We start from the raw sequence: 25,431 nt of genomic DNA, 5'->3' as shown, positions 1-25,431 counted from the left end.
TCAGTGTGGTTCTACACTATACTGCTTTATAGATCCTGAACTGGAACCTGAATCGTAAAACTGCCTATCTTGTATTCGTACGTATTATAAATATTTGCTGGTACGTCGCGATTGGAGTACTGATGCAGTGCCTCATGTACTACGGGCGCGGATAAGAAAATGATGGCATAGAAGTTTATTGGAGTTGATGACTATATGTAAAAAGTTTGAATAATCGGCGCGCCTACATAAGATGTATGAATTTTGAAGAAGCAAGGTTCATATGTATGACCGAGGAATAAGGTTTAGGTTTTTTATTTAAAAAATGTTTTCCCAAGCGGAAAACATGGGTCGATATTTATTGTTAATATTATATTTTCAAAAGAAAGGTTTTGGAATTCTAGATAATTCGTCGCTCGGTCATTCGAATTCAACCCAAATTGACTTTAACAATAGACAGAATATTGTTGTACTTATTTTTTTTTTTAAATGTAAAAATTATTCAATACTGTTTAAATGAGATTATTTTTAAGGTGGTAGTTAAAATTTGATATTTTTCAGAATTGGCTAAGGTTGAACCAAAAGGTTATTATTATCAAAATGCATTCATTATTGTTTAAGAAATTCTTGAAAACAAAAAATAAATTGGAAGGTTATAATAATTCCTATATAAATATTTTAAACTTTTGCCGTGTTATTTCAAATTTCCAATACAAATAAAGGTTGGGTTTTTGTTACACAAAAATATTATAACTGTCTATTTATTATAGGAGCAAAAATTCATTAATATTTTCTTGTATACCCACGAACAGGCCATGCCTTTGTGGGATTTTTTGTTTACTATTTTACTATTAATATGTAATTAATTGCTATGTATCCTTATTTTTTTAATACTCTGTTTTACCTCTTACGTATATTGTAAAAAAAAAATGAATAATGAAAATACCTGCTAATTTCAAGGGGAAAAAAGTTCTATTTTCCATTAATATTTTAGATATGTACGTATAGCTCGTATCCATCCAATCATCATGTTTGATTTTGCGTGTTCATATTTATTATCAACTATCACCGTAAAACAGTTTTTTTTCTTTTCCAGGATGGTATCTCTAGATATTTGTTTTTTGGTTTTTTGACATTTCATAGACGATTTGTTATTTGAATTTGAGGGAAACTGGGAAAGTGGTCGTGGAAATATCGAGAGATATTATGTCAAAAAGTCGCGATTGTTTTAATCATTCCTTCATCAAAGCACAACTCAGTGTAGTCGGACTGTGAATTCAAAAAAGGTTTTAATATATTTGTCTATAAAAGAGTAATATTTTATGTCTGCCAGTATGCTTGCGAATGGACGAACATTTTTGAGGTTATATTTCCAAAAACACGGGAGATGTTATGCCGGGGTGATTAATAATGTTACGCCATCGGAAATTAAACATTCTAATGCCGACGAAGTGGCGCAAGAAGAAGAGATACTGCACAAGAAAATACTCTACAATACATATTTAGAATCCGTCGATAAGGTTTACGGGAACCGGTCAAACATTGTGGCGAAAATTAAAGCTATGGTTAAAAATCAAAAAGAGCTTCAGGAAAGGGCTCGAACTGTTCCTATTCCTATTTCATTGAAGTATTTCCTGGATGAAAAACAGCTGTCCGAGTTGCAAAAAGACAAAAAATGCGAAGAACCACTTCCGGTAAAGGAATCTGGCGAATTTCCCTTCGAGCAAAGGGCAGATAGTAAAGTTATCGACGAGCAGAACATTCCGGAGACTTGGATGACGGATTACGACTACTTTGACGACGCGTCTTTGAAAATGGTTAGCAAGGAACACATACTGAATCTTAGCGGAAACACCTTCGATTTTCCCGACGTGGATGAACTGGAGTACCAGGAGAGGTTAATAGAGCACCAGAACATGCTGAAGAAATATGGAACTGCCGATCCTGACATTCCGGTGAGCAACGTGAAGTGTGGTGGCTGCGGCTCTCTTCTGCACTGCAAGGACTCCTCCATACCGGGGTGAGTACTCAGTTTCTTTTGAAAATTTCATTCCAGTATGGATTTGATTATTTCAAAATAAACAAACGAGCCATCACCCCGTTTCTCCGTAGAGGTAGGCAGAGAGGATAAAACGCCGCATAAACACAAAGTAATATAAATTTCAATTATAGTACCTAACTGTCAGAATAAGAAAATAAATATAAACAATAACCAGATTTTAGGCACTATGCACATAACATAGCCTAAAATAATTATTTGAAAGTTTAATAACAGTATGAAATAACAGGGTGGATTTATTTTTTATTAATTATTTCATTTATCAATTGGCATGTAAACACATGAAACCTTACACCGTTAGGCCGACTAATCTCCACTCAATTTTTTTAGTAAAAATTTCACCCGCGAGTAGAAACTAAATAAATAAAACCAAAAAGGTAAATAATAAATATGTGTCCACCCACCTTAAATTTACCGGCCCGTACATGACAGACGCAATCAATAATTTTTAGAATAATATATAAGATTTGCTTGGAATTTGACACATGATTAAAATTTTGAAATTCTTTCTTCATATAAATGCTTTTATTAACGTTCTTACTAAATAAATCCGGTTTTCTGTCTCTACAGATATCTGCCGAGTGAAATATTCCTCGGTCGTACGGTCCAACAACTTCGCGAACTGCACTGCCAGCGATGTCACTTCCTGAAGGAGTATAATGTGGCGCTGAACGTGGTGTCGCCTCCCGAAGAGTACCCCCTTCTGCTGAAGGAGATAAAACACAAGTTTGCACTCGTCATTCTCATGGTGGACTTGTTGGATTTCCCGTGCTCCATTTGGCCCGGAATCATCGACATCATCGGAGTCAAAAGACCCGTCATCGTAGTAGGAAACAAAGTAATCATTCTTTTTCTATCCCTTGTCTGTACCTAATGGTGTCCAGAGCACTGCAGTGCTACGCAAATTACAGCATATCTCCATCATTTCTTATATTAAGACACGATGAGCTTGCTAGCACAGCTGGTAGAAGGGAAAACACTTTGAATAAGTATTTCATGTAACCATATCAGTAATTAAACCCAATACTATATTTATCATAGTTTAACGTACTACACCACAAAGCGGATAATTGAAAACCCTTAGTAAAAATATGTTAACTTGAACGTTAACACAAAAATGAATTGATACTTTTTAATCTTTTTTATGTGTGCTTCTATCCAAAACAAATTTAAAGCTTAAAAATGAGAAGAATATGTCAAGACCCTTGTAATAAATGTTAAAATAAACTATCAAAGTCAATTGGTTTCAATTGAGACTCCCCTTGTTGCTTTATCCCGAGAACTGTTTCAAAATTGTCACCCCACCAAAGCAGTACACTTATTTATATAAAATTATTTTTGCATTTCATGTTTTGTATTTGTATCCACACAGTGTCTCGATGAATATATGTCATATATATTTGGCATTTGTGTAGATGTTGGGCCACCAGGAACTTGCCGATGTAAAGGTGCCTATGACAGTAGCTTGTCACTTGACCTAACTTATGTTTTTTTCTTTTTTTTCTAACTATTATTTATATAATATCTGTGTGGGTTTAAGTATATGAATATGTATGTTTTTTAGACGTCATAATTATATATTAAATCATGTAAATGAATGCCTCGACACGGGTTGTGCCCAGTGAGGTATTCATATTTAAAAACAAAATTGTTATGTAAAACATAAAATAAAAATAAATAATGTCAATTTTAATGTTAGTAAATACGTTCTTGCTAGGCCTTCATTTATATTTAATTACTTTTCTACAGAGAAATGCTTTTATTTAGATATGTAGAAATGAGATAGCTATTTATTGTATTTAGATGTAATAAAATAATTTTAAAAAACTGATAATTGTTCAATTACATTTCAGGTTGACTTACTTCCCGAGGACAGCCGCGGCTACTTGAAAAATATCCGGGATACCTTGAAGAAATATGTGGACGAAAGTTCTCTCGGAAAAGCCAACATCAAGCATATTTCTCTCATCTCGGCCAAGACGGGGTACGGAGTTGAAGATCTCATCACCAAACTGCACGTCACTTGGGGCTACCGCGGAGACGTTTACCTCATCGGCTGCACCAACGTAGGCAAGAGTTCACTCTTCAACGCTCTCCTCCAGTCAGATTACTGCAAAACGGAGGCGATTGACCTTCTGCAGAGAGCAACCATCAGTCCGTGGCCCGGAACTACTCTCAACCTACTCAATTTCCCTATCTTGAGACCCGCCGGGTGGCGCACGTTTATTAGGAATCGGAGACTATCCATGCAAAAAGCCGATAGAGTTGCCGAAAATAAACATCGCCAGCTACTGTCCATAGAAACTAATAATCCAAAATACGCAACACTCATCGGTCACATCGGTACGACTTTCTTAAATACGACAAAAATTAAAACCGAAACCAGCGACATGTATTCTTATACTTCGCAAACGGGATTCACACAAGCCAACCACCCGAAGGGTGTCAGCGATACGTCGGATATGTACAAGGAGAGTAAATGGTGTTACGACACTCCCGGAGTGGTCCACCCTGATCAGATTCTGTCAATTCTCACTATCGAAGAATTAATGTCCACTCTCCCCAAGCAGCTTATTCGACCTCAAAGTTTGAAACTTAGTCCAGGAACCACTGTATTTGTAGCCGGACTCGCCAGACTTGACATCGTCGATTGCCAAAGCGACGCTCTAGTGACGGTCTTCGCTTCGCACCATCTTCCTTTGACGGTTTGCAAAACTAGCGACGCGGAGGAGTTGTACGCTAAGCTGATCGGTACGGAATACTTCGGAGTTCCTAGAGGCAACGAAGAGAGGATGGCCAAATGGCCACATCTAAAATGTTTTGATAGTGATTTTGAAATAACCGGAGACGGTTTGAAGAGGGCAGTTGCGGATGTCGTTTTATCCTCGGCCGGTTGGATATCTGTGGCCGTAGAATCGGAACACACTTGTACTGTGAAGGCTTGGACTCCCGAGGCTCGCGGTATCCATTTACGGGAGCCATCTATTCTGCAGTTTGCTTGCGTGGCGAAAGGTAAGAAGATTCAAGGCACTCCCGCTTACACTATTGGAAGAGTTTATTACAAAGGGAAACGTGTGGACCAGTGAGGAGCTGGTAGAGTAGAGCGGTATTATCCGAAAAAACTAAATTTTCTGTGACACTCAATTTGACAACTAGAGCAATTTATCTTTATTTCCATACCTAGTACTAAAGTTAAATCCATATTTATTTATTGCATTTTTGTGTGAATGCAATAAATAAATATGGATTAACTTTAGATCAATAATAGAATTGATAGCCATCAAATAAGTACATGAATTATTGTACATTTTGGTAACTCACATTAAATTGTTTCGAGGTTAGTTTTCTTTGTTATTTTTCGAATAAAAACCCATATTATGGGAATACGTTGGAGCAGTATCTGCAGATAATGCTTTATTAAAGTGTTTGCTTTAAATTATAATAAACAAAAAAGAAATAACACACATTGACCGTTACATCTATAAATGTCTTTAATCAGCCGGAAAGCGTTACGATTTTGGTTTCACTTAGTTTAGTAGATTAGTTAGGTGTGCATGAAGTTTTCACGACAAAAAGTATTTTTTTCAAATTCATGTAGCATTTTCATAGGAACTCCCCAGCAGTAGTTTTTAGCTTTTACCTAAAATATAAACTTGAATATTTCTTTAATGAATGTAAAAATATTTGTATTGTTTTGGAGTTAAAAATATGTTTTTTTGGAATATCCAATTTACTATAAATAATCACATTAAGCGCAGTTTAATTGATCAAATTCAGTTTTGAAAATGTGTTTAAACACATTTACACACAAACACACAAGGGTTTAACCCCTTTAAATCCAAATCATTGTCCTTCAATCGTTTTCCAAAGTCACTACTAAAATTTCAAAGGAGTTTTTACTAGGTATCTTTTGCCCTAGGTGATGGTTAGTAAATACAATAATGTCATGTACAAACATAAAATAAAAACAACATTATACATGAGAAAAATGATTTATTGTTCAATAATATTTATAAAAATCTCACTGCCATCCCATCGTAATATTAGTTGAAGCTACGGAATATAAAAGTGAATTTACAATACAAGTATGTAGCGCTAATGGACGGTCACAATTCGCACCCCCCTCCCCCCCATTAAAAAAATTGTGTAAAGTATGAGGATTTGGAATGTAGTGCACTGTGCCAAACTGCCAAAACTAAAAAGTTCATAAAAAAGCATACTGAGTGCATAATGGCACTTTTCTTATAGGTCATTAAATATCAAAATTAACGATTAAATACACTTTTAAATAAATAATTGTTTTTTTTTTTAATATACATATATATTTACAGTAAATTGAGTGCATTGTTTTAAATATTGATCTCTGGCAAAAAAATGCAAATGTCAAAATCTTCAGTCGTTTTTTTCAGTTAGACGCATTTCGACTTGTGGCACAATAGACAAACGGGGGGTGCGAGTTCTCAATTTATTTACACAATATTAACCTTAATCAACTACATAGTGAAATAGTGAGCTTCATTCTTTACCAATTATGCAGATAACAGTCATTCGTTCAAATAACAATTCACCCACCCGGTGGAATAAAATTAATATTTTGTAAAATCTTTGTGTAGAAAAATAATCAATATAAAATGCAATGAAAATGTTTTGACACAAAATGTCTAAAATATGTAAGAATATAATTACATATAAATACACAAGTCAAAATCATATTTATATACTTAATTTGTTTTGCAAAGTTACATTTTTATAAATCTAGTAAGAATTTTTATCAATGAAACCTTCGTAATATGCATATATTTATTTGTTTACATGTTTTACGCAAAAAATATAATAATTGATAATGTAAGAATATTAATTACTATGTATAAATCCAAATATGCATGAATATGTAATGACATATGTAAATTAGATACAATTCTATCTTTTGTTGACAATAAAACAAGAATGACCGTTACCCCTAAAAATATGGATAGTATTTTATTTTCAAATTAAATATTTTAAAACCCGTTAAAAGGAATGTTTTTGCTTTGCTACCCAAACTTCCACTTCGTTAAAATACTTTGTAAATAAGTTTACAATGACAATCTTATAGATTGAGCGAGACATATTTATATATTGGTAATTTAATACTGAATTCTTAATCGTCCAAAATGTATTTTTCACTTAAAAATTAAATTTAAAACATGATTGCTTTTTATAATTGGCTTGTCTGCCTTTAATACTCTATCTGCGTTAGAAAATGTTCAAATAAACTTAAGTAAAACGTTAATACACAGCAAAGCCAAAATATATTTTTTGTGTTGTATAAAATTTATAAAATCTGCGGAAAATATATTTTTTTGGATTATGTTGTTTTTTGCACCCAAACTTGCTGGAAAAAAAATGATAAAAATAGTTTTAAATATGGTAGCCTTTATAAAAAAAAATTGCTGTTTATCGTATTTTATCGCTTTGTTAAATTTATGAAAATTTCTTACGCAGATAGGGCGTTAAAATTAGACGACTTATTTCATAATATGTAAATATATTATATTAGGCTCAAATTCTCGCAGCAACTCAAAAATCAATTTATATGAGCACTATTCAGCAAAGCTAACACACATTTAAGGACATTTGAATAGTGACCATATTTCATATATTTAATATTATTTACAAGTCCTTTAGAGAAATGAACTTAAAAAGTGTAATATTCACATTTGCAGTCTTTATAAAACATTACATTTTATTGCTTCATTTTATATTTTAAATCCTCAAAAAATTAAGTACATTTTTTACACAATAAGTACTTACTTATCTGCCTCAAAATAAAAATAACTAAATAATCGCCTTAAAAGTAAAAAAAAAAAAAGAACATAATAAAATACTGACATGTGGTAGAAATGGAATGATACATTTTACGAGGTTTAAATTATTATACTTTTGAGTTAAATTGATAAATTATAAATTAATTGCACTACAAAATAGGATACCATTTCAAGACTAAGTTTTGAAATGCTAAAAAATTTAAATTATAAAAAACAGAAATCGTAAAACTTAAAATAAATAAATAACATTTTAATATCAACTTTAATATAAATGGTACAGCATGACTCTTGGGCTTTCGAGTGATTATGTATTTGTTAGTAATTGTCTTATAAAAGAAGTGCAGTGTAATACATAGGAATATAATATTATGTTCCTCGCTGCGGATGAGCTCAATGGAATATTTTTACACTAGATTATATTTTATAATTATGTATATGTTTTATTGATTAAATATGTATGTGCTCGAGTAATATTGGTTAGACACAATCACACCTCATATAAAGATAAATAGTTCCATCGAGAGACTGAGAACTACAGGAACTGTAGCATTCGACATTCATTGGATATGTTAGTTACGTGAAAAATACATCTTATGTTTTAAGCCACACTCTAATGCCAATAATATGAACGCTGAAAACTTAAGTTTTTTGTAGGGCAAAATTAAAAAATATATGCCAGAAAGATGTTAAGCACAAATTTGTATGGAACTGTAATTGAATCAATTTATTTATGCTTTAGCATACACGGTCTTCTGCCTAATTGTTTGATAAGTCAAAATAATGAAAGCACACGAAAATCTGATGTAAATGCCACTTAGATTAGTCTAAAAAATAATATTTTAAAATAGAAAGATTTATAATCCAGTTACTAAAATTTTAGTTCCAATTTTTTTTTCTGTTAGTCAAAAAATTTTATGCATTGTCATTGCGCCGGCAAACTCTGTTAAGTGATTTAAAAAGAAAAGTATTTTTAACTTCTCATTAAGGTTAAAAAAAATTTAGTCAAAATAAAATGACGTATTTTTCCCCTTTCTCACCAATAAAAATGTATTTAAACATAACAGCCATCATTGAAAGATACATTGTTTAAATTATCTCCTTAAAAAAAATCGAAATGTCACTTAACAGATATTGCCGGTGCAACAACGACACATTGAAAAAGAAATTAATATTTTGGAAAGAATTTCATTGAAAACTGTTCCCCGCAACTCTCAACACCTCGATTTCAAGTATTCATAGATAAACAAGACGACCCATGACATTTGCCATGTCTTCGAAAATTGAATACCTAAGAAAACTTACAAGAAATATTTTTACAAAGTGTGATTTTGGAATAATGCAAGTTAAAAAATAGGGTAGTAGATTATGTTTTATGATAGATAATGTATTATACAGTCAGAAGGCACCTGGACACATTATGTGTTGTTTAATATTATACTGATGATTTAGAATATTCACGCTTTCTTTCTTAATTATAATTACACTTAATCTAAACTTATCGTTAACACAATACCCCACTGGTTAACCGGGGAGGACACGAGACTGATTTTTCTCTACATCTAATTTGGATAACCGCAAAAAATTTATATACTGAGGGGATTTAAAAATATAATCAAAATATACAGAAATTACTAATTCAAGAGTTTGAAATGGATTCATATAAAAATTGATTGATTATTATAATAATCCATTAGTTTTTATATAGTACATTTTACAGTGCATAAAGATAAGACCGCCTTGTAATGCAGTGGTTAGCGCATTCGCCTACTATGCTTAAAGGTCTTGGGTTAGATTCCTGGGAAAGTGGACATGATTTTAAAGGTTGTTTTAACTGCACCTTACCTTAGTTTAACAGATGCTCGAAACATGCTGCATTTGGTTTACAAACGCAGCGCCATATGCACACTACTTGGTACAGAAAGGGGAATGATGATGATGATTTATGTTACAGACTTTATTACTTACTCGGTATAGGAATTTTGGAGCGTGTTCATTTAAGAATAAACTTATATGTATCTGTGTAAACACTAATCACAAAGTTTTGATTTTATAACAATTTAACAAGTGAATGCCGATTCCATAATAGTAAGCATTATTTTTGTAAAAAAACCCCTACAAACATTTAAAGGGGATAGATTTTAATGTCATAATGTGTTTATATAAAATCTTAGAGTATCGAGTAAGGTTGGGCTATGTACTTCTCAGTTTTCCAGTGGAGTAATGCCAGAAATAAATATTTTCGAATGATTATAATATGAATTCCTTTGTACAGAACATTAGCCGTACACTAAATGCTTGAAATCAATATAAGCTAGGTTATGTTAGGGCAGTTGTAGTGTTGGTTATATGGTTATTAAATATAATATTATATTATAAGCGGTAAGTTAATATGTAATACTATTTATAATATATCTGTGTAATAAGGAAAGGGCTAAGAAGCATTTAACTGCGATAAATCATGTATTATACAATCTTATAAATTATATTGGAAACAAGACACATGAATACTATAGGAAATTGTCACAAGGTAAATAAAAAAAAACGTGGTTTTACACAATATGTGTCATTTTTAAAAATTACGATGGTAAGCATATTATTATTTTTTCATGCGACATCGGATAAATTTTCTACGAAGGTTGCAATATGCATATTTTGAATTACATTGAACATTTTACGGCCTGTGGGACAAACTGTACATTACGTTGACATGAATGTAACGTGTAATGTGAAAATGATGTGTCACCAACTGCGAGCCGAAAATCCCAAAAGTATAAACCTAAACTTGTTTTTTATACATTGATAGTTATAAATATATCATTAGAATCGTAAAAATCCACTCTAAATATTTCATGTATTTCCAACGTTATTTCCGATTTGTGAAGTTATTAGTTAGCATTGTATTATTTGTCTTAGAAGGTGATATTAACAATTCACAACGGAGTTCTGGTGCCTCTCCCTAATGTATAAGAATAAAAAATAAAAAACAGATAGACGGAGGTTGAATTCTATCGAAATTAGATTTTTGTAGCCTAAAACAATTTATATAAATTAAATCAAAAAATGTATATTGTCTATAGTAATGCTGAGATTCATTCGATAGATTGGCTTAGACATGCATTGTTGATAAGGTTTTAAAAAGGGGTGGTGTGATTTGGACGTTGAAAGTAAATGTTGAGGGATGCGGAAAAAAGGAAGATCGTGAAAGACATGGCATGATCGAATTAAACCAAACACTCGAAGGTGGATATTTCAGCTTGGAATAATAGAGGTGCGTGCGTGAGTAGACGCATGTAAATAAAGCTGGGTCCGAGTATGAAGATGAAGTGGTTCGACATTCTATCCAGGTTACAGCTATTTCTGTTTTTAAGTTATTTTTATTATTGACGTAATTTTAACGGTTCATGAAACAGGCGAAACCTCAGTATATTAGTTTTTAATACCAACGCATTTTTTTCCTTATTTAATGTTTCAAATTAATTATTTAAAATAATAACAAAGACATTATGTTCCTAAATGAACAAACATCCATATAAAAAAGGATGATTTAAAAAAAATACAAAATCAAAAACAGATTTACTAGCTTTTAAAAGTGATTTAAATCAGTGTTTTTCGACCTTTTTGAATATGCGACCCCCTTACGAGTAAAATAAATATCTGGCGACCCCTCCCCGGTACCAACTGTTGCCTCGCTTGTAGTGCCATATCTTTACAGAAATAGATTGATGTATTACTGCGAATGAAAACTCGGTTCGATTCCTAGCAGGACGTACGTGAAACATCAGTTTTAAATGAGTTCCTAAACTGCAATATTTTATTGTTCTCGGACTAGTACCAGGTAGCGTAAGGAAAACTTCACCTTCTAAGTAACAAAAATGATTCAGATACTCTGCAGTTGGAGTACTGATGCGATGCCCTATGCACCACTGGGTGTGGATAGGGAATGATGATGATGATTCACGATTTCATTTCTATTAATGTTGAATAAGAACATTAGATTATTTCAATGGCAATTACATAAACTTTTGTATGTTTAGAACTGAAGTGACGTGTAAATTTACATGTGTCATAAGTTTAAAGATATTTATTTGAATTTAGGGTTTTTCTTGGTGAACATTGTGTGAATGACATTATAGAGTTAAGTCTATAATCAAAACTTTAAATGTCTGTCAAGAAAAGTTTGTTTTTATCATACGATAGTCTATGTAGCCCGTCATCAATTTGTTTGATAAAAACCAATCTTAGAATGATAAATACTATGTTTTTAATACTATCGTTTACAGGTGTTTCTATGTACATAGAAGTGTTATTCAAAATTCTACATATTTACTATGTAAGTATTATGAAATAAATGTTTTTTTTACCTGTTGCGTCAATAAATTAATATGTCATAAAATGTCTACTAAGGTAACTTAGTCTTTAAAATATTTTAATATGAAAATTTTGTCAACATTTCGATAAAACTACAAAAACCTTAAATACACAAAAATACACTAACAAAACAAACGTAATGAAATGTACAAAAATGTTGGTTACATAACTGAAAACGAACATGGAACATGCACGCTAAAATGAGGAAATTTAGTGAATAAAATATTTACTCATTTTTATTACCGTAGGTACTATGTATTCAATTCAACAAACACACTATTCTTTTTAATATCAACATTCATTGTTATTTATTAAAACAGAGATAAAAATATTTCTGTCATTCTTATTGGCTTTGGCTTTCTGACGGCAGTAAAGGAACAAATTTAGGGGGTAATCAAATGGAACATTTAATAAACAGTGCCTTACATAATTAAATTAAAGGAAGTTAGAACGCCATTTTAATCTGTCTTTGCAAACAGACTTCGCTTTCTCTACCATATCTTCTCAAGCACGCACAACAGTCTTTAAGTATTTGTTGAATTTGGTCATGCCATGTCTTTCTCGTTTTCTGCATCCATCAACATTCGCATAGTAAATTCTTTTAGAATAACATCGCTGTCCATTCGCTCTACATGTCCAAACTAACGCAGTACTGCTTTCTAGTAAGAAATCTGTCGATAATGCTCGTCTCAGCCTTACCTCAGCACAGACCTCGACATTTGTGAACCTGGTGTACATAATTTGACCGCGAGACCACAAAGAAACCACATTTGGACAGCATTCAGCTAACTGTCACCCTTGTTTTTCCAATTCCTTACTTTGCTCCCATACATAAATATAATAATAAATTAAATGTTTGGGTTGCTATTAAGTATGTCCAAGAAAATATTTTATAATACAATTTTAAATAGCACTAAACTTCCTCATTGGCAGAATATATGCCATTGTTTTAGAAAAGAATACTGCTTGAAAATAATTTTTCTAAAAATTATTTCGCATATCCTGTTTTTCTTCTAAGAGTGGTCAATTTATTTTTGAATTAAAAAAGGTGGAATTTCACTCAATTGTTTTTCACAAAACACAATAATTTGATCATTAAAAAAAATTCTATCAATGCAGTAAATATTTCAAATTCAATACTCATAATTATGAAAAATTGTTCAAAAACTATTTTTTTAACGAACAAAACATATTATTTTACAAAAAAAACATTTTAGTTCATAATATTATATGATGTAAATTTGATATAAAAATATAATATTTTTTGTCAAAGTTCGCAAAAATTCCCTAGGCAAAAATACCGTAACACAGTAAAATCTAAAATCATTAGTTTAAAATAGATTTTCTTTATGTATTATTATAAAAAAATATCAAAAGGTATGTCTAAGATTGTTACAATAAAAGAAATCACAAATATTTTCTTTCCATTTTGAAAAACACATAAATATATTATTAAAATTATTTATATCCTTAACATATGTCTTAGAATAATTATAAATTTGTATACGCTTATAAACTAATTACTAATGAATATAAGCCACTTTGAAGACACTAGGGTGTTCAATTAAGTGATTTTATTAAATTATGTTAAAAATGTCTTTACATAATTGATAAAATAAATATGTTCATGTAAATAGCATGTATTTGGTGTAATTACTCTACATTTCTTCGCCATTTTTTAACAATTTCAAAACTTGTAGAAATTGAGGTTATTTTAATTAAGATTCCATAATAATTTCATCATTGCCAGTTTAAAAAAAAAATATATCGCAAGTAGGTACTTTTTTTCACAATGGCAACAAAGTAGAATTGCACATTTTAGTATGTGATTTTGCTCCCCAATTTGATTGATAATGATGTATAAAATGCACTGTGTTTTAAGACACTTAGACGATATGTCGATCATTGTATCAGAAAGGCAAACATTTGTTACATAGTCGTATATATGTACCACAGCTTTTTACCACTTATAAATAATCACGAGATTCTCTAAACCTCCATCATATCACCAAAGTAATTACATTGTGTTATTTTTAAATTAATCATTTCATTACATAGGATGAAATTGGAATGAAGACAGAAGTATCTAGGTTGTTGAATTTGATAAGTTTTATCAACAGATGCCTAGCACATGGACTGCATATCGTCGCCCTTATAAAACTCGTAAATCTGCAAATGGTCAAAAATGATATTTTGGCGTTTTCAATTAGGACTTCAAATAATCTACATGTGGGTAAAACTTGTATATCAGTACAGTGTTGAACTATTTTTTAACAAAATGTATTAATCAAAACTTTGCTGCAATTCGCTACTAAAGTAAAAACTGTTTTTACTCGCTCCTAAACAAAAGTGAGTTTGGGACTTAAGAGTTTTACAAGTTAGGCTGACGATATGTGATTTATTAGTAGAACATATAGATATGTTTTTGTATGATCCAGACGATATCGACAATTGATTTCATATAGTTTTTCACTCGTCTGAATAATGAAGTGTACAATGTACGCATTTTTTTGTCTCTATATGAGTCTTTCCTCAGGGGGCGGCTTGAGGACGCTGTCGAGCATCTCGAGGCGAGGGTTGCGGTACTCCTGTCCGCTGGGGCTGTATGTGCCGCGCGTGGCTCGTTTGCTGCGCGCCACGACACAGGCGCCCGCTACGGCCGCGCCCGCTAGCGCGCATAACCCACCCACCACGCAGCCCACGATGATGCCTATAGGGACACCATCATCTGACGCGGCCACCACCAGCTGGAATTATTAAATTTATAAAAATACCATAGTGGAAATACAATTTAATCTGAATTTAACCCTCTCTAGGTGAATTTAACATCTGGACGGATGAAGAGTACAGTTCTGTTGTAGAATAGAATCAGAATCTTGGATGAGTGCTTTCACATACAAGTAAAAATCCTGAAAAAGGAAACCAAGTGCGGATATGTCCGTCTTGTTGTCTAGTGGTTGACGCATTCACTTGCCATGCTCAACCTCAAGGTTCTGGGTTCGATTCCTGGGAGGGTCAACATGAAATATTTGTTTATAAGGTGGTTTTACACTGCAATATTTCACCATCCCTGGACTGGTTCCTGAAGCGTAAAACTGAACAACTTTCTCAGCTTCCTATAAACACATGATCGAGATACACTGCTGATGATAATGTAATAATATTCATCTACATAATTAAAAATATTTAGTATTTTTTCAAATAATACTGCAATGTGTTATTTTTTATTGAATTTAAAAAAATACACACACATTAAAAACACAAAAATAAAAAGTCGAATTTGCATAAAATGCATACGACATTTTCCCTAAATATTGAGAAATTTTATTTACATGGTATCACTTTTTTTAGTATGGCACCACAAAATTTCAACTGTCATTTACATCGAGGACTGTTTCACACTTTTATGATATTATAACTGTTTAAGCTATCTCCTTTTCACATTATGTGTGTATAACATCAAATAATATTTATATTGACATTTTTTTTAACTTTCTGCGTCGTAATTTATTGATGTAAAGACTTTATTCTTCCTAAACATGCGTCAACTGCATGCCACTATTTCGTAAAATGTCAAAATAAAGCTAGGGTTTCCTAGGACAGCGGTGCCCGTATTTTAACGGCCGTAGTGAACGGTGATGCAGTGGACAGCCGTCGTAAAGGTGATTAGAGAGTGGTTTCCTAGGAAAACTGTGTTAAATGGTGTTGATAACACTGTTTTCCTAGAAAACCACACTCTAATCACCTTTACGACGGCTGTCCATTGCATCACCGTTCACTACGGCCGTTAAAATACGGGCACCTCTGTCCTAGGAAACCCTAGCTTTAGACACTTAAACAAAATGGTCAATTACACTGCACCTACTTTGAAATCAGTTTGAGACAATTATTTACACATTTTTTTATTTATCGAATGAGTTACGGAAAAAATTTCAACGTAAAACCGGGGTTACGTAAAAAACAATGCGGTGCCCTATTCATCACTGGAAGCATAGGGCACTGCACTGTTAGATGGTGATGATGAAAAAGAGGTTCCGGTGTATATAATGTCGTCGCCGTCACTGACCCAATAAAAATCATTTTGAGCAATCGCAATTTGAAAGTTTGCAGACAAAAGAAAAATCAAATTTTTGTGTTTTCGTAGTTTTCTGTTTACAATTTATGTCTTTTTGATAAATTCTATTGGTAACTTTTTCTTTCAGATACATTTTCATATATATGGAAGGTTTTTAATGTGGCAAGGAGGCTAAAATTTGGTTGAGTGACTTTTGCTTGTTTATAATCTGGACCAACCCAAAAGAGTTAGTAGTCTCAACCCAAAAGAGTTAGTAGTGACAGGAATTAAATATTACAAATAATTATTAAATTTTGTGGTTAAAAATAACTAGTTTCATATAAGTAAAGAAATCATTTTTAACATGTTATTGTTTCATGTTTTATTATACAAATACCTAAATACTAACAAAATGTTTTTAGGAAGAAAATTATAAAAATCTGCTTACATTGTCAATAAATTCTATCTGCCTTTAGTGATTTATGATTGTTGAGATTTTATTGAAAGTCACACCACTGTTTCTCACTAACAACAAATCATTTCAATTTACGCAACTTTTTTCTAACTAAGTAACGTTAGTGAATTTTGTTTCTTAAAGAACATAATTTTACACCTAGAATATTCAACTCAAAACTGACTTTTTGAGGGTTAGTGACGTTTGCCCGAACGGCGACGATATAATATTCGGGGGTCGGGGCAGCCTCACCTGGTCGGTACAGTTGGTGCCGTCCCAGCCGTCCACGCAGCTGCACTCGTAGAGCGGGCGGTCGGAGCAGAGCTCCCGGCACACGCCCCCGTTGTGGCAGGGCCCCCGCACCCAGCGCGCCGCCCCCGTGACGTTGCCCCCGTCCGCCACGAGGTGTGTCTCGTAGCACGGGTCGATCACGCCGCACGTCGGCCCGCAGAGGCTCGGCATACAGCGGCATCTACACACATCAACAAAATTAAAATATCATCGGTATACCGATAAAATGATTTAAATGATAAAATTGGAGAAAATAGTTAAAATGCAATTATAAGTCATTTTTTGAACTTTATTGACCAAAAAATTTTTTCATACATTTTTTATATACCATTTTCCATAACACTGAACTACTGCATTGTTAAATAAATATGTACTCACTTGTATGAGCCGATGGTGTTGATGCAAGTTCCTCCCTCACCGCAGCTGATCAGCCCCGACTCGCACTCGTCCACATCCTCCTGGCAGTGGCTCCCGTTAAACCCTGACACAAGGAGTAGCACAGTCACTATACCACCACGCGACACACTTATCCTACCCATCCTATTCTCCCCCTCCTCCCAAAACACAACTGTTACCGACCACAAACACAGTATTTTACATTGCCCACAATTGTAAAGTCAAAAGTCATTCAAAGAACTTTCTTAGACAAGAATTTGTCTTTGCTTTCTCATAATTTTATCCATGCTCTAATTTATTATTTAAATAACAAAAATATACAAAATATAAAGGTTTTATGCATCATAAGCGCAAAAATTGCATTATTTCAGTTTTTTTTAATTTATAGGCCTTAGCTTGTAATCTGAAAGCCGTGAAGTCAAGCCGTCTGTTGACAGATAATATTATTAAGTAACACCTGTTTTTTTGACTGATGAATATCACCAACTTATTTGAAGACCGTCTCACATCACTTATATCTATTTATCAATAAGAACTGACGTTATATTACAAATCTATGACAGATGATTTAGTCAGCTTACATAACATTTGCACATATTTAATAAATAATTCGCCGGACAAATGCAAGATATTATTACTAACAATTTAAAACATAAATTATTGTTATGTTTGAAAAGACCACAAAACTTGAGGTCATATTTTACACAACACTTCTTCGCAATTTTCAAAGTATTTTTTGGTTACTTCACAATTAAAATTAACTCTTTTAAATCGGTTTAGGTGTCAAATTTGTAGTTATGAAAGTAAACATAAATCACAAACTAAAATACACGCCAGTATTTTGTAGTAAAAACACAACGTAATGAGCAATGGTTTCACTTGCTTGCATATCCAAATTCTAAATGATAAGAAATCTATTTAAACATACTGCAGTCAAAACGCAACGAAACCTTAAACATAACGATTAATTTATACACACTGATTTTCGATGATAACAAAACCGTAAAATAGAACACGCTAAACTTTTCACTGTGCATAAGTAATATAACTAAAATTGGGTTTTTAATGATATATTCATAGCAAAAGTGATATTTTATATTAATATGTGTTGTACGAAGGCCTTTGGTTATCTTCATTGCCTAATCTTATCAGTTTCAGATGTTTCATACATTCTCTACAGGCGTGTAGGTCAGGAGAGGTACACAACAAATGCATTAATAAATATGTTCACTATTCACTAAGGGCCTTACTTATTAGATTTACTTATACCAGGTTTAAATTAAGAAATAACTATACCCGGTTTAACTGTTTATAACCGATATAAAAAAAAGCTTACTTATAAAAATATTTATTACCTGGAATAACAATTCATAGGTTATTTCATGCTTTTTTTTTTTAAACAGTCAACACTTATATGTGCGCGTGCGCAGTAACTTTTATAACAACGACAAACAAAAGTCAACGTAAAATCAACACTACTACCAGTGTAATGGAGAACCCGGAGAAAACCGTTAGAAAAAGAAATTAAAATTGGGATGAAGAGGAGAACGTAAAAACGAGTTCTTTAGTTTATTTATGTTTCTTTTTTTATCACAATTAATTAAAATACATACAAACATATAGCATTTCAGACATTATTAAAACAAATTATCAAGAATCACTTGAAACGCATTGAGAAGGTCCCAAGGCTTCGAAATTGTTTAAAATTTAAAAATAATCTGATAAACTATCGATTTTGATTACCGAAAAATATGTGCTTATTCCAGCGTTGTACCACATAATGTGCAGGTATAAGTTTCTATGGTCGCTAACCCAGATTTAAACGGAGTTTAACTCTATGCGAGGTTTATAAGTAATATTTTTTGCTATAACATCATTATTCTACTACTATTTTCAAGCTAAACTTTATACCCAATTTATAAGTAAGGCCCATTTACCTAGTTTTTTTATTTGATTACAAGAGAATTAGGAGCACAATAATAATTTTACTGCGTTAGAACATGATATTTTAAATATTTAGGATGCTCCAGATTTATAAATAAAACCTAGAATTGATATTGCGAGAAAAGAAAAACATCATTTCCCTTAACTCATTCACCGCAGTGCTCACATACACCTGTGAGCGCCTATGACGGCACTACTACGCGGTGTTCACAGCATATGTTAGTAATTTATTATCAAAAAGGTTCGTAGCTTAAGTACTCATCAAGCATAGGGGTAATCTTGGTGTACTACACCATAAGAGGTCTCGGGTTCGGTTCCCGGCACGGTCGACATGAAATATTTATTTAAAAGGTGTTCTTACACTAGAATATTTCATGATCCCAAGTCTGGTACCTGAAGCGTAAGACTGATCATCTTACCTCAAGATACACAGCGATTAATGTACCAATGCAATGACCTATGCACCATTAGGTACGGAAATGGAATGACGATGACGATGATGATGATAAAGGTAATAAATTCATGGTCATTAACAAAATAAGCGTTTAAACTAATAAATTAATTATGTCAATTTTTAACATGGAAAATGTGTTAATATGTGTGTTACCGGTACGTTTACACGTTAGTGGGGTTTGCATTATTATTATTATGTTAATTAGTGTCCCGATGAAAAGTTGGTACGTCGTTATGTATAAATATATACACTGGTTTTATGCCAAATTGAAAGTTTCAAATACAAATAAAATTATTTGTCGGTTGGAAAAAATCGCTAATGTACAAGAAACATTATATTAAGTGGGTCAGTATGACACTCAATTATTGTTTACTATTGGTACGATACAGTTTTTCAAGATAAAAACAAACTATTATATTATGCGCAAACAACTAGTATTAATAATTTTACTATTAAATCAACGATTTTACAACACATAATATGTAGCACCACTTCAAATTTGGACACAAATTAAATGAATGTGAGACAATGTACAATATCATAATTTGTTCTATTACACTATACATACAGACTCATATTGTACGTAAGTGTTTATTTGGTCAACATATTATGGTGTCCTGCCTATATTTGGTATCCTATACTTGGACTAACTGCACCGGATGGAATATTTGGCTATAAGTAAGTATATTTATATGGGTTGTACTAGTTTGAATGCATCAAATTTAACACCTTCAGCCACGTGTTTAATCACATATACACGAAATTTAAGATTCATTTGCTAAAGTACCACCGAAATTAAAAAGGGTCGAGTTTATTTTGCATTTCCTTTGCACAACAGGCTATGAGGCCCAATAACAGTGTTGAGTTCTCACCGGGTATTGAACACGGAACCTTCCGTGCGTGAGTCAAGTATCCGTGGAGGCCGCCAACTATTATGTTTATTTTTGTGACCCCCAAAATTGAAATATTCGGGTAAATCATAAGATTGCAAACATTTATTTTTTTAAAACTTTATGCATACATGTTGGTAGTCCGCATTGCACAGAAAAGTTATTTTTAAGTTTAACAACCGGCTTTTCGGTGAGGACACAAACAAATCAGATTTTTCTCAAGCTTGGGTATTCTGTGCCGTAATTTGCCACTGTACGACACCACGGTCCGACGGCCTTCTGGCCTGTTGTGGTGCAAAAAAATATCATCACCTAAATTTAAATACAATGTAAGTCACTAAATGGTAAGTTTATGGCAGACAATAAAAACTTAATAAATCAGTAATTTTGTATGAAACTTTAGTAACAATATTTTGAGTTTGTCCAAATTTTTGTAGACAAGGACTGGATTCAACTCTCTGGGGAGCTGTTTATATTAACATACTATAACAGAGATGAAGAACATTTAAAAGAAGGGAATATAGAAGTCTAGGCATCTACAGGGCTTATGACCTGTCAATGGCTGGTTTAAGTGGCCACTTTAGGTGAAATAATTCAATTACACGAATCTCACCCGCATAAATAAAGGTTTCAGCTCTTTAACTTCACAAACATCACCAGATGAAAGAATTGAAGGAATATAGATGTTCAAATATGGGCAGAATGGTGAATGTTACACAGTGTGTAAAGTGGCCACTTAAACCAGCCATTGACAGGTCATAAGCCCTGTAGACGCCTAGACTTCTATATTACCTTCTCTTAAATGTTCTTCATCTCTGTTATAATATAAAACTTTAATGTTAAGCAAACATTAGTCCAGAGCTTACTTCTTCCACTCCTTGACTACGCGGATGTATGTTATCCAGATGCTAACTCTGAATTGCTTGATAAGTTAGAACGATTGCAGAATATTTGTATTCGTTATATCTTTAATCTTCGCAAATTTGACCACATAACCGAGTATCGCACGCAACTACACTGGCTCAGTATCAGGCATAGAAGAAACATTCACATTCTATCACTTCTTCACAATATTTTAAATAATCCCACTTCGCCTGTTTATCTGAGAGAGCTCATCCAACCTCTTTCACAACACGGACTATCTCTTCGTTCTAGTAACGAGAGAACCCTTTTAATACCCTGTCATCGCTCTAATTTTCTTGCCTCCTCTTTCACAGTAGTAGCCGCTCGATTGTGGAATAATCTACCCACTAATGTTAGAGACGCCCCTTCATTATTTACATTTAAGTCAAGATTGAAATGTCACTATCTAAATATTTAAATTGTTCGTTTATCATTCTTCTTTCCTTCCCATCCCCTCTCCACTCTTCATAGTATAGTGTTATTTTTTTGTTATACATATACATTTATTTTTGTTAATCTTTGCTTTTAATTTTTGTATAAAATTGTAAGATTCAATATGTCCATGTATTTATAATTTTCTCAAACTGAACGGTTTGGGTAGGTAGGAAGAAATTGCCTTAAGGCAATATGCCCGCCCTTATATGTATATTTATTGTATATGTATATAAAGTGTCAAATAAATAAATAAACTTTAGTGTTTTTTTTTTTACTTAATATTTTGTTTTGGTGTAGATGGCTGTTAAATGTTTTGTCAAAAAAACTATAATACTACTGCCGTCATAAGTTTAAGAACAGCTTTTTGATAAAAATCACAAAATGTGTTTCACCATCTGAACTCTAGAACCTACATCTAGAAGTTTCACAAAGGTACATTCTAGCGAGGTGCCTATTCAATCTGTCGTGCCCTGTGAGGGCTTTAGTGATAACTCTCACTCGATTTCAACTAAGTTTCATCAGGTCGAATACAACTACAATATTGAAAGAAACACTGATTTCACAAGGACATTCCTCGCTGTTTAGTGGAGTCGGGTGGTTACCTGTGCCTTGGCAGTCACACCTATAGCTGGCGACGCCGTCGATGCAGCGCCCCCCGTTGAGGCACGGCGAGGTGGTGGAGCCGGGAGGGTGGCACTCGTCTATGTCGGTCTCGCAGTACATGCCCGTGTACCCGGGGGGACATCTGCAGGTCGGAGACTGGGGACAGAGATAACAGATAGTTAATAAATCCCCCTTGCAGTTGCTACTTTTACTATGGAAAATACACATAAAGCGCCATTTTAATACAAATCACCTCACATAGGGCGCCAAAAAGAACAATGTCTTCAGTTTGTCCAGTGAGACAAATAATTGACGTAGGAGCATTTGTATATATTTACTAATTCGAGTAACATTTACGCTAATGCACTTGTCCAATCTTTTATTCTGTTGTTTAAATATCTTCAAATTGGCATTCCATGATGCTCGACAGCGGCTCTGTCGTTTTTTCTTCACCTCAGTAAAACAATTTCCTTTCGTGTTCATTTGGCGGAATAAAAGGAAGCCGCAGAGGGCTAGATCGTCAAATATTGATGTTGTTTTTAAAAACTTTTATAAAAGTGTTGTTTAGAGAATGTAACGATAAGGGAGTTTTTTTTATCTTACCAGGTCGAGATTAGTATCACAGACTCCACCGTTGAGGCACGGTTTTATGGAGCAGTAGGCCGTGTCACACAGAACTCCTTCCCAGCCGGGTAAGCACGCACACGTGAAGTTATTGCCGGTTATCTCGTCTAAAATTAATAGTATTATTTTACAGTAGTATTCCAGTTGCCTAATATCGATAATGTGGAAGTTTAGTGCAAAATATTTGCGCTCTTATGATTTTTCCAAATATTTCAATTTTGGGGCCATTTTCTTTGAGTCTTAAAAAAGTATTATTTTCTATAATAAATTTTGACTAATCACTAACTTGAATGTTTGCAGCTTTTGTTAGTGAAATAAATGAAAAACATATCAACCAACTCTCTGTATATCACCAAATGATCACAATAGCCATGCTCCAGAGCTAAGGGAAAATTTGTACAACTTTCTATTTTCACCATCAAGACAATGATATAATTTTTTTTATTTATTATTAATTTATAAAGGATAATTAATTTATTTATAAAGAATAATTAATTTGTTTATAAAGGATAATTAATTTATTTATAAAGGATATGTCTCTAAATGGCGTACCTCTCTGCTGGAGGCAGGTGGATCCGCGGTGGCAGGGGCGGTGTGCGCACGTGAGTAGGCGCGGGGAGGAACAGCGTGGTCCTGTGACCTCGGCTGGGCATGAGCACGAGAAGCCGCCCGGCTCGTCCACACACGTGCCCCCATTCTCGCAGGGGGACGATGCGCACTCGTCTATGTCCACGTCGCACCTGGAACAAAACAATGGCGCTTTGTAGCAGCTCAACATCGCACGGAACGCGGGACCTACAGATAGAGGGCCCCGTCAAACATTATTAATAAAACCGGATAGATCTCTTTTCCACGCCCAACAGTTTGCCAGCAAATAGGTTTCCATCTAATCGCTAAAGCTCTTTACTATAAATTATTCTTACCATGAAAACTCAGTGAAAAAAATCTTATATAAGTTAACATTGTGTATCATTTGATAATCACGGCATGCATTATTCTAAGTAACTAATTAATTAATCTCAAAATTCCAATTTTTGTGACCTTTCGTCCAATCTAATCTGGATTTAGGAATTTTTTGTGTAAATTGACCTGATTTAAACCCCATCGAAAAATTCTAGGTAATACTTAGGACTAAAGCACAAAGATTGAAACCCCAGACACCATTATTTGGAATTTCATGATAATGTTTGCAGAATTTTTACAAAAAGAAAATGCATTCAAAACTATTTTCATAATATCTTTTTTTATTTCTATTATTCGATTTTTCAAATATTTACTCATTTTAAATAAAAATTCCCAGCACGAGAAAAGACAAGTTAATGTTGTGTAGTCTTGTTGAAATATGTCCGGACTGATCATAATTACCTTTTTTGTTTAAATTCACACATTTGAGTGGATGCGCGGTCTGACTTTTCTTCACACAAACATATTCCTGTATTTTCTCCATGGATTATGTATGGCAATAAATAGAGTGATGATTTTTTTACCCACCATACTTTTTAAAAATTGTCTTAGGAACTAGGATCATCCAAAAACCTTTAAAAATGCTTAGTTTTATCAGCCGTCTTTGAACAGTCCGGTGTACAAATATAATAACTCATTTTGAAAAGAAGAAAAAAAAAAAAAACGGTTTTTTGGGTGTGGAAAATGGGAACATGAGCCCTCGATTTTGTCCATTTTAGTTAGGCATAATCAGTCAGATGTGCAGGGAATGTCAGAAAAACTATACTCAAATACTTATTCATCGAACTGCTCTTCTACGACTGCTGCTGTCACATGTTTTACTACGATACATTACAAAAGCGCGTTACTCACAGCCAGCCCTCCCAGCCGGGCGGGCACACGCAGGTGTAGTTGGCGACGCCGTCTATGCAGGTGGCGTTGTTGCGGCAGAGCGCGCCCGCGCACTCATCCACGTCCAGGCCGCAGTCCGCGCCCGCATAGCCCGGCGCGCAGTCGCAGGCGGGCGAGGTGGCGGGGTCGAGGCAGCGCCCGCCGTGCAGGCAGTCGCGCGCCAGGCACAGCGCGCAGCCGGCGGCGGGCGGCGCGCTGGCTAGTGAGTAGCGCGCGCGCGGAAGCAGCGACGGGGGGAAGAAGCCGAGGAGGGCGGAGCCGATGCGCACCTCTCCCAGGCAACCCTGCGACACACAAATATATTCAGTAAGCTACA

General features: G+C 33.8%; 2 protein-coding genes across 3 annotated transcripts in view; one reads left to right on the top strand and one right to left on the bottom strand.

Moving 5' to 3' along the window:
• Positions 1-1,109: 1,109 nt before the first annotated feature.
• LOC148285291 (nitric oxide-associated protein 1) lies at positions 1,110-5,495 on the top strand. Its single transcript, XM_088227945.1, has 3 exons — positions 1,110-1,999; positions 2,609-2,876; positions 3,892-5,495. Exons 1-3 carry the CDS (start codon positions 1,302-1,304, stop codon positions 5,122-5,124), a joined length of 2,199 nt encoding a protein of 732 aa, XP_088084071.1. The 5' UTR covers positions 1,110-1,301; the 3' UTR covers positions 5,125-5,495.
• Positions 5,496-14,042: 8,547 nt separating this feature from the next.
• crb (cell polarity complex component crumbs) overlaps positions 14,043-25,431 on the bottom strand; it is a 153,002-nt gene continuing 141,613 nt past the window's right edge. For both annotated transcript variants that reach the window (XM_088227900.1, XM_088227911.1), the window contains 7 exons: positions 25,077-25,399; positions 23,814-24,001; positions 23,241-23,368; positions 22,637-22,793; positions 17,391-17,493; positions 16,974-17,193; positions 14,043-14,960 (listed from right to left, as the gene is read on the bottom strand). In XM_088227900.1, the coding sequence (XP_088084026.1) occupies positions 14,730-14,960; positions 16,974-17,193; positions 17,391-17,493; positions 22,637-22,793; positions 23,241-23,368; positions 23,814-24,001; positions 25,077-25,399 (1,350 nt within the window). In that variant the 3' untranslated portion in view covers positions 14,043-14,729. The remainder of the gene's footprint in view (positions 14,961-16,973; positions 17,194-17,390; positions 17,494-22,636; positions 22,794-23,240; positions 23,369-23,813; positions 24,002-25,076; positions 25,400-25,431) is intronic.

Source organism: Micrasema longulum, unplaced genomic scaffold, assembly GCF_059751315.1.
Source record: "Micrasema longulum isolate JH-2025_06_02 unplaced genomic scaffold, ASM5975131v1 h1tg000044l, whole genome shotgun sequence".
NCBI lineage: Eukaryota > Metazoa > Arthropoda > Insecta > Trichoptera > Brachycentridae > Micrasema > Micrasema longulum.
Note: the sequence above shows the minus strand (reverse complement) of the source record. Positions and strands in the feature narration are given on the sequence as shown.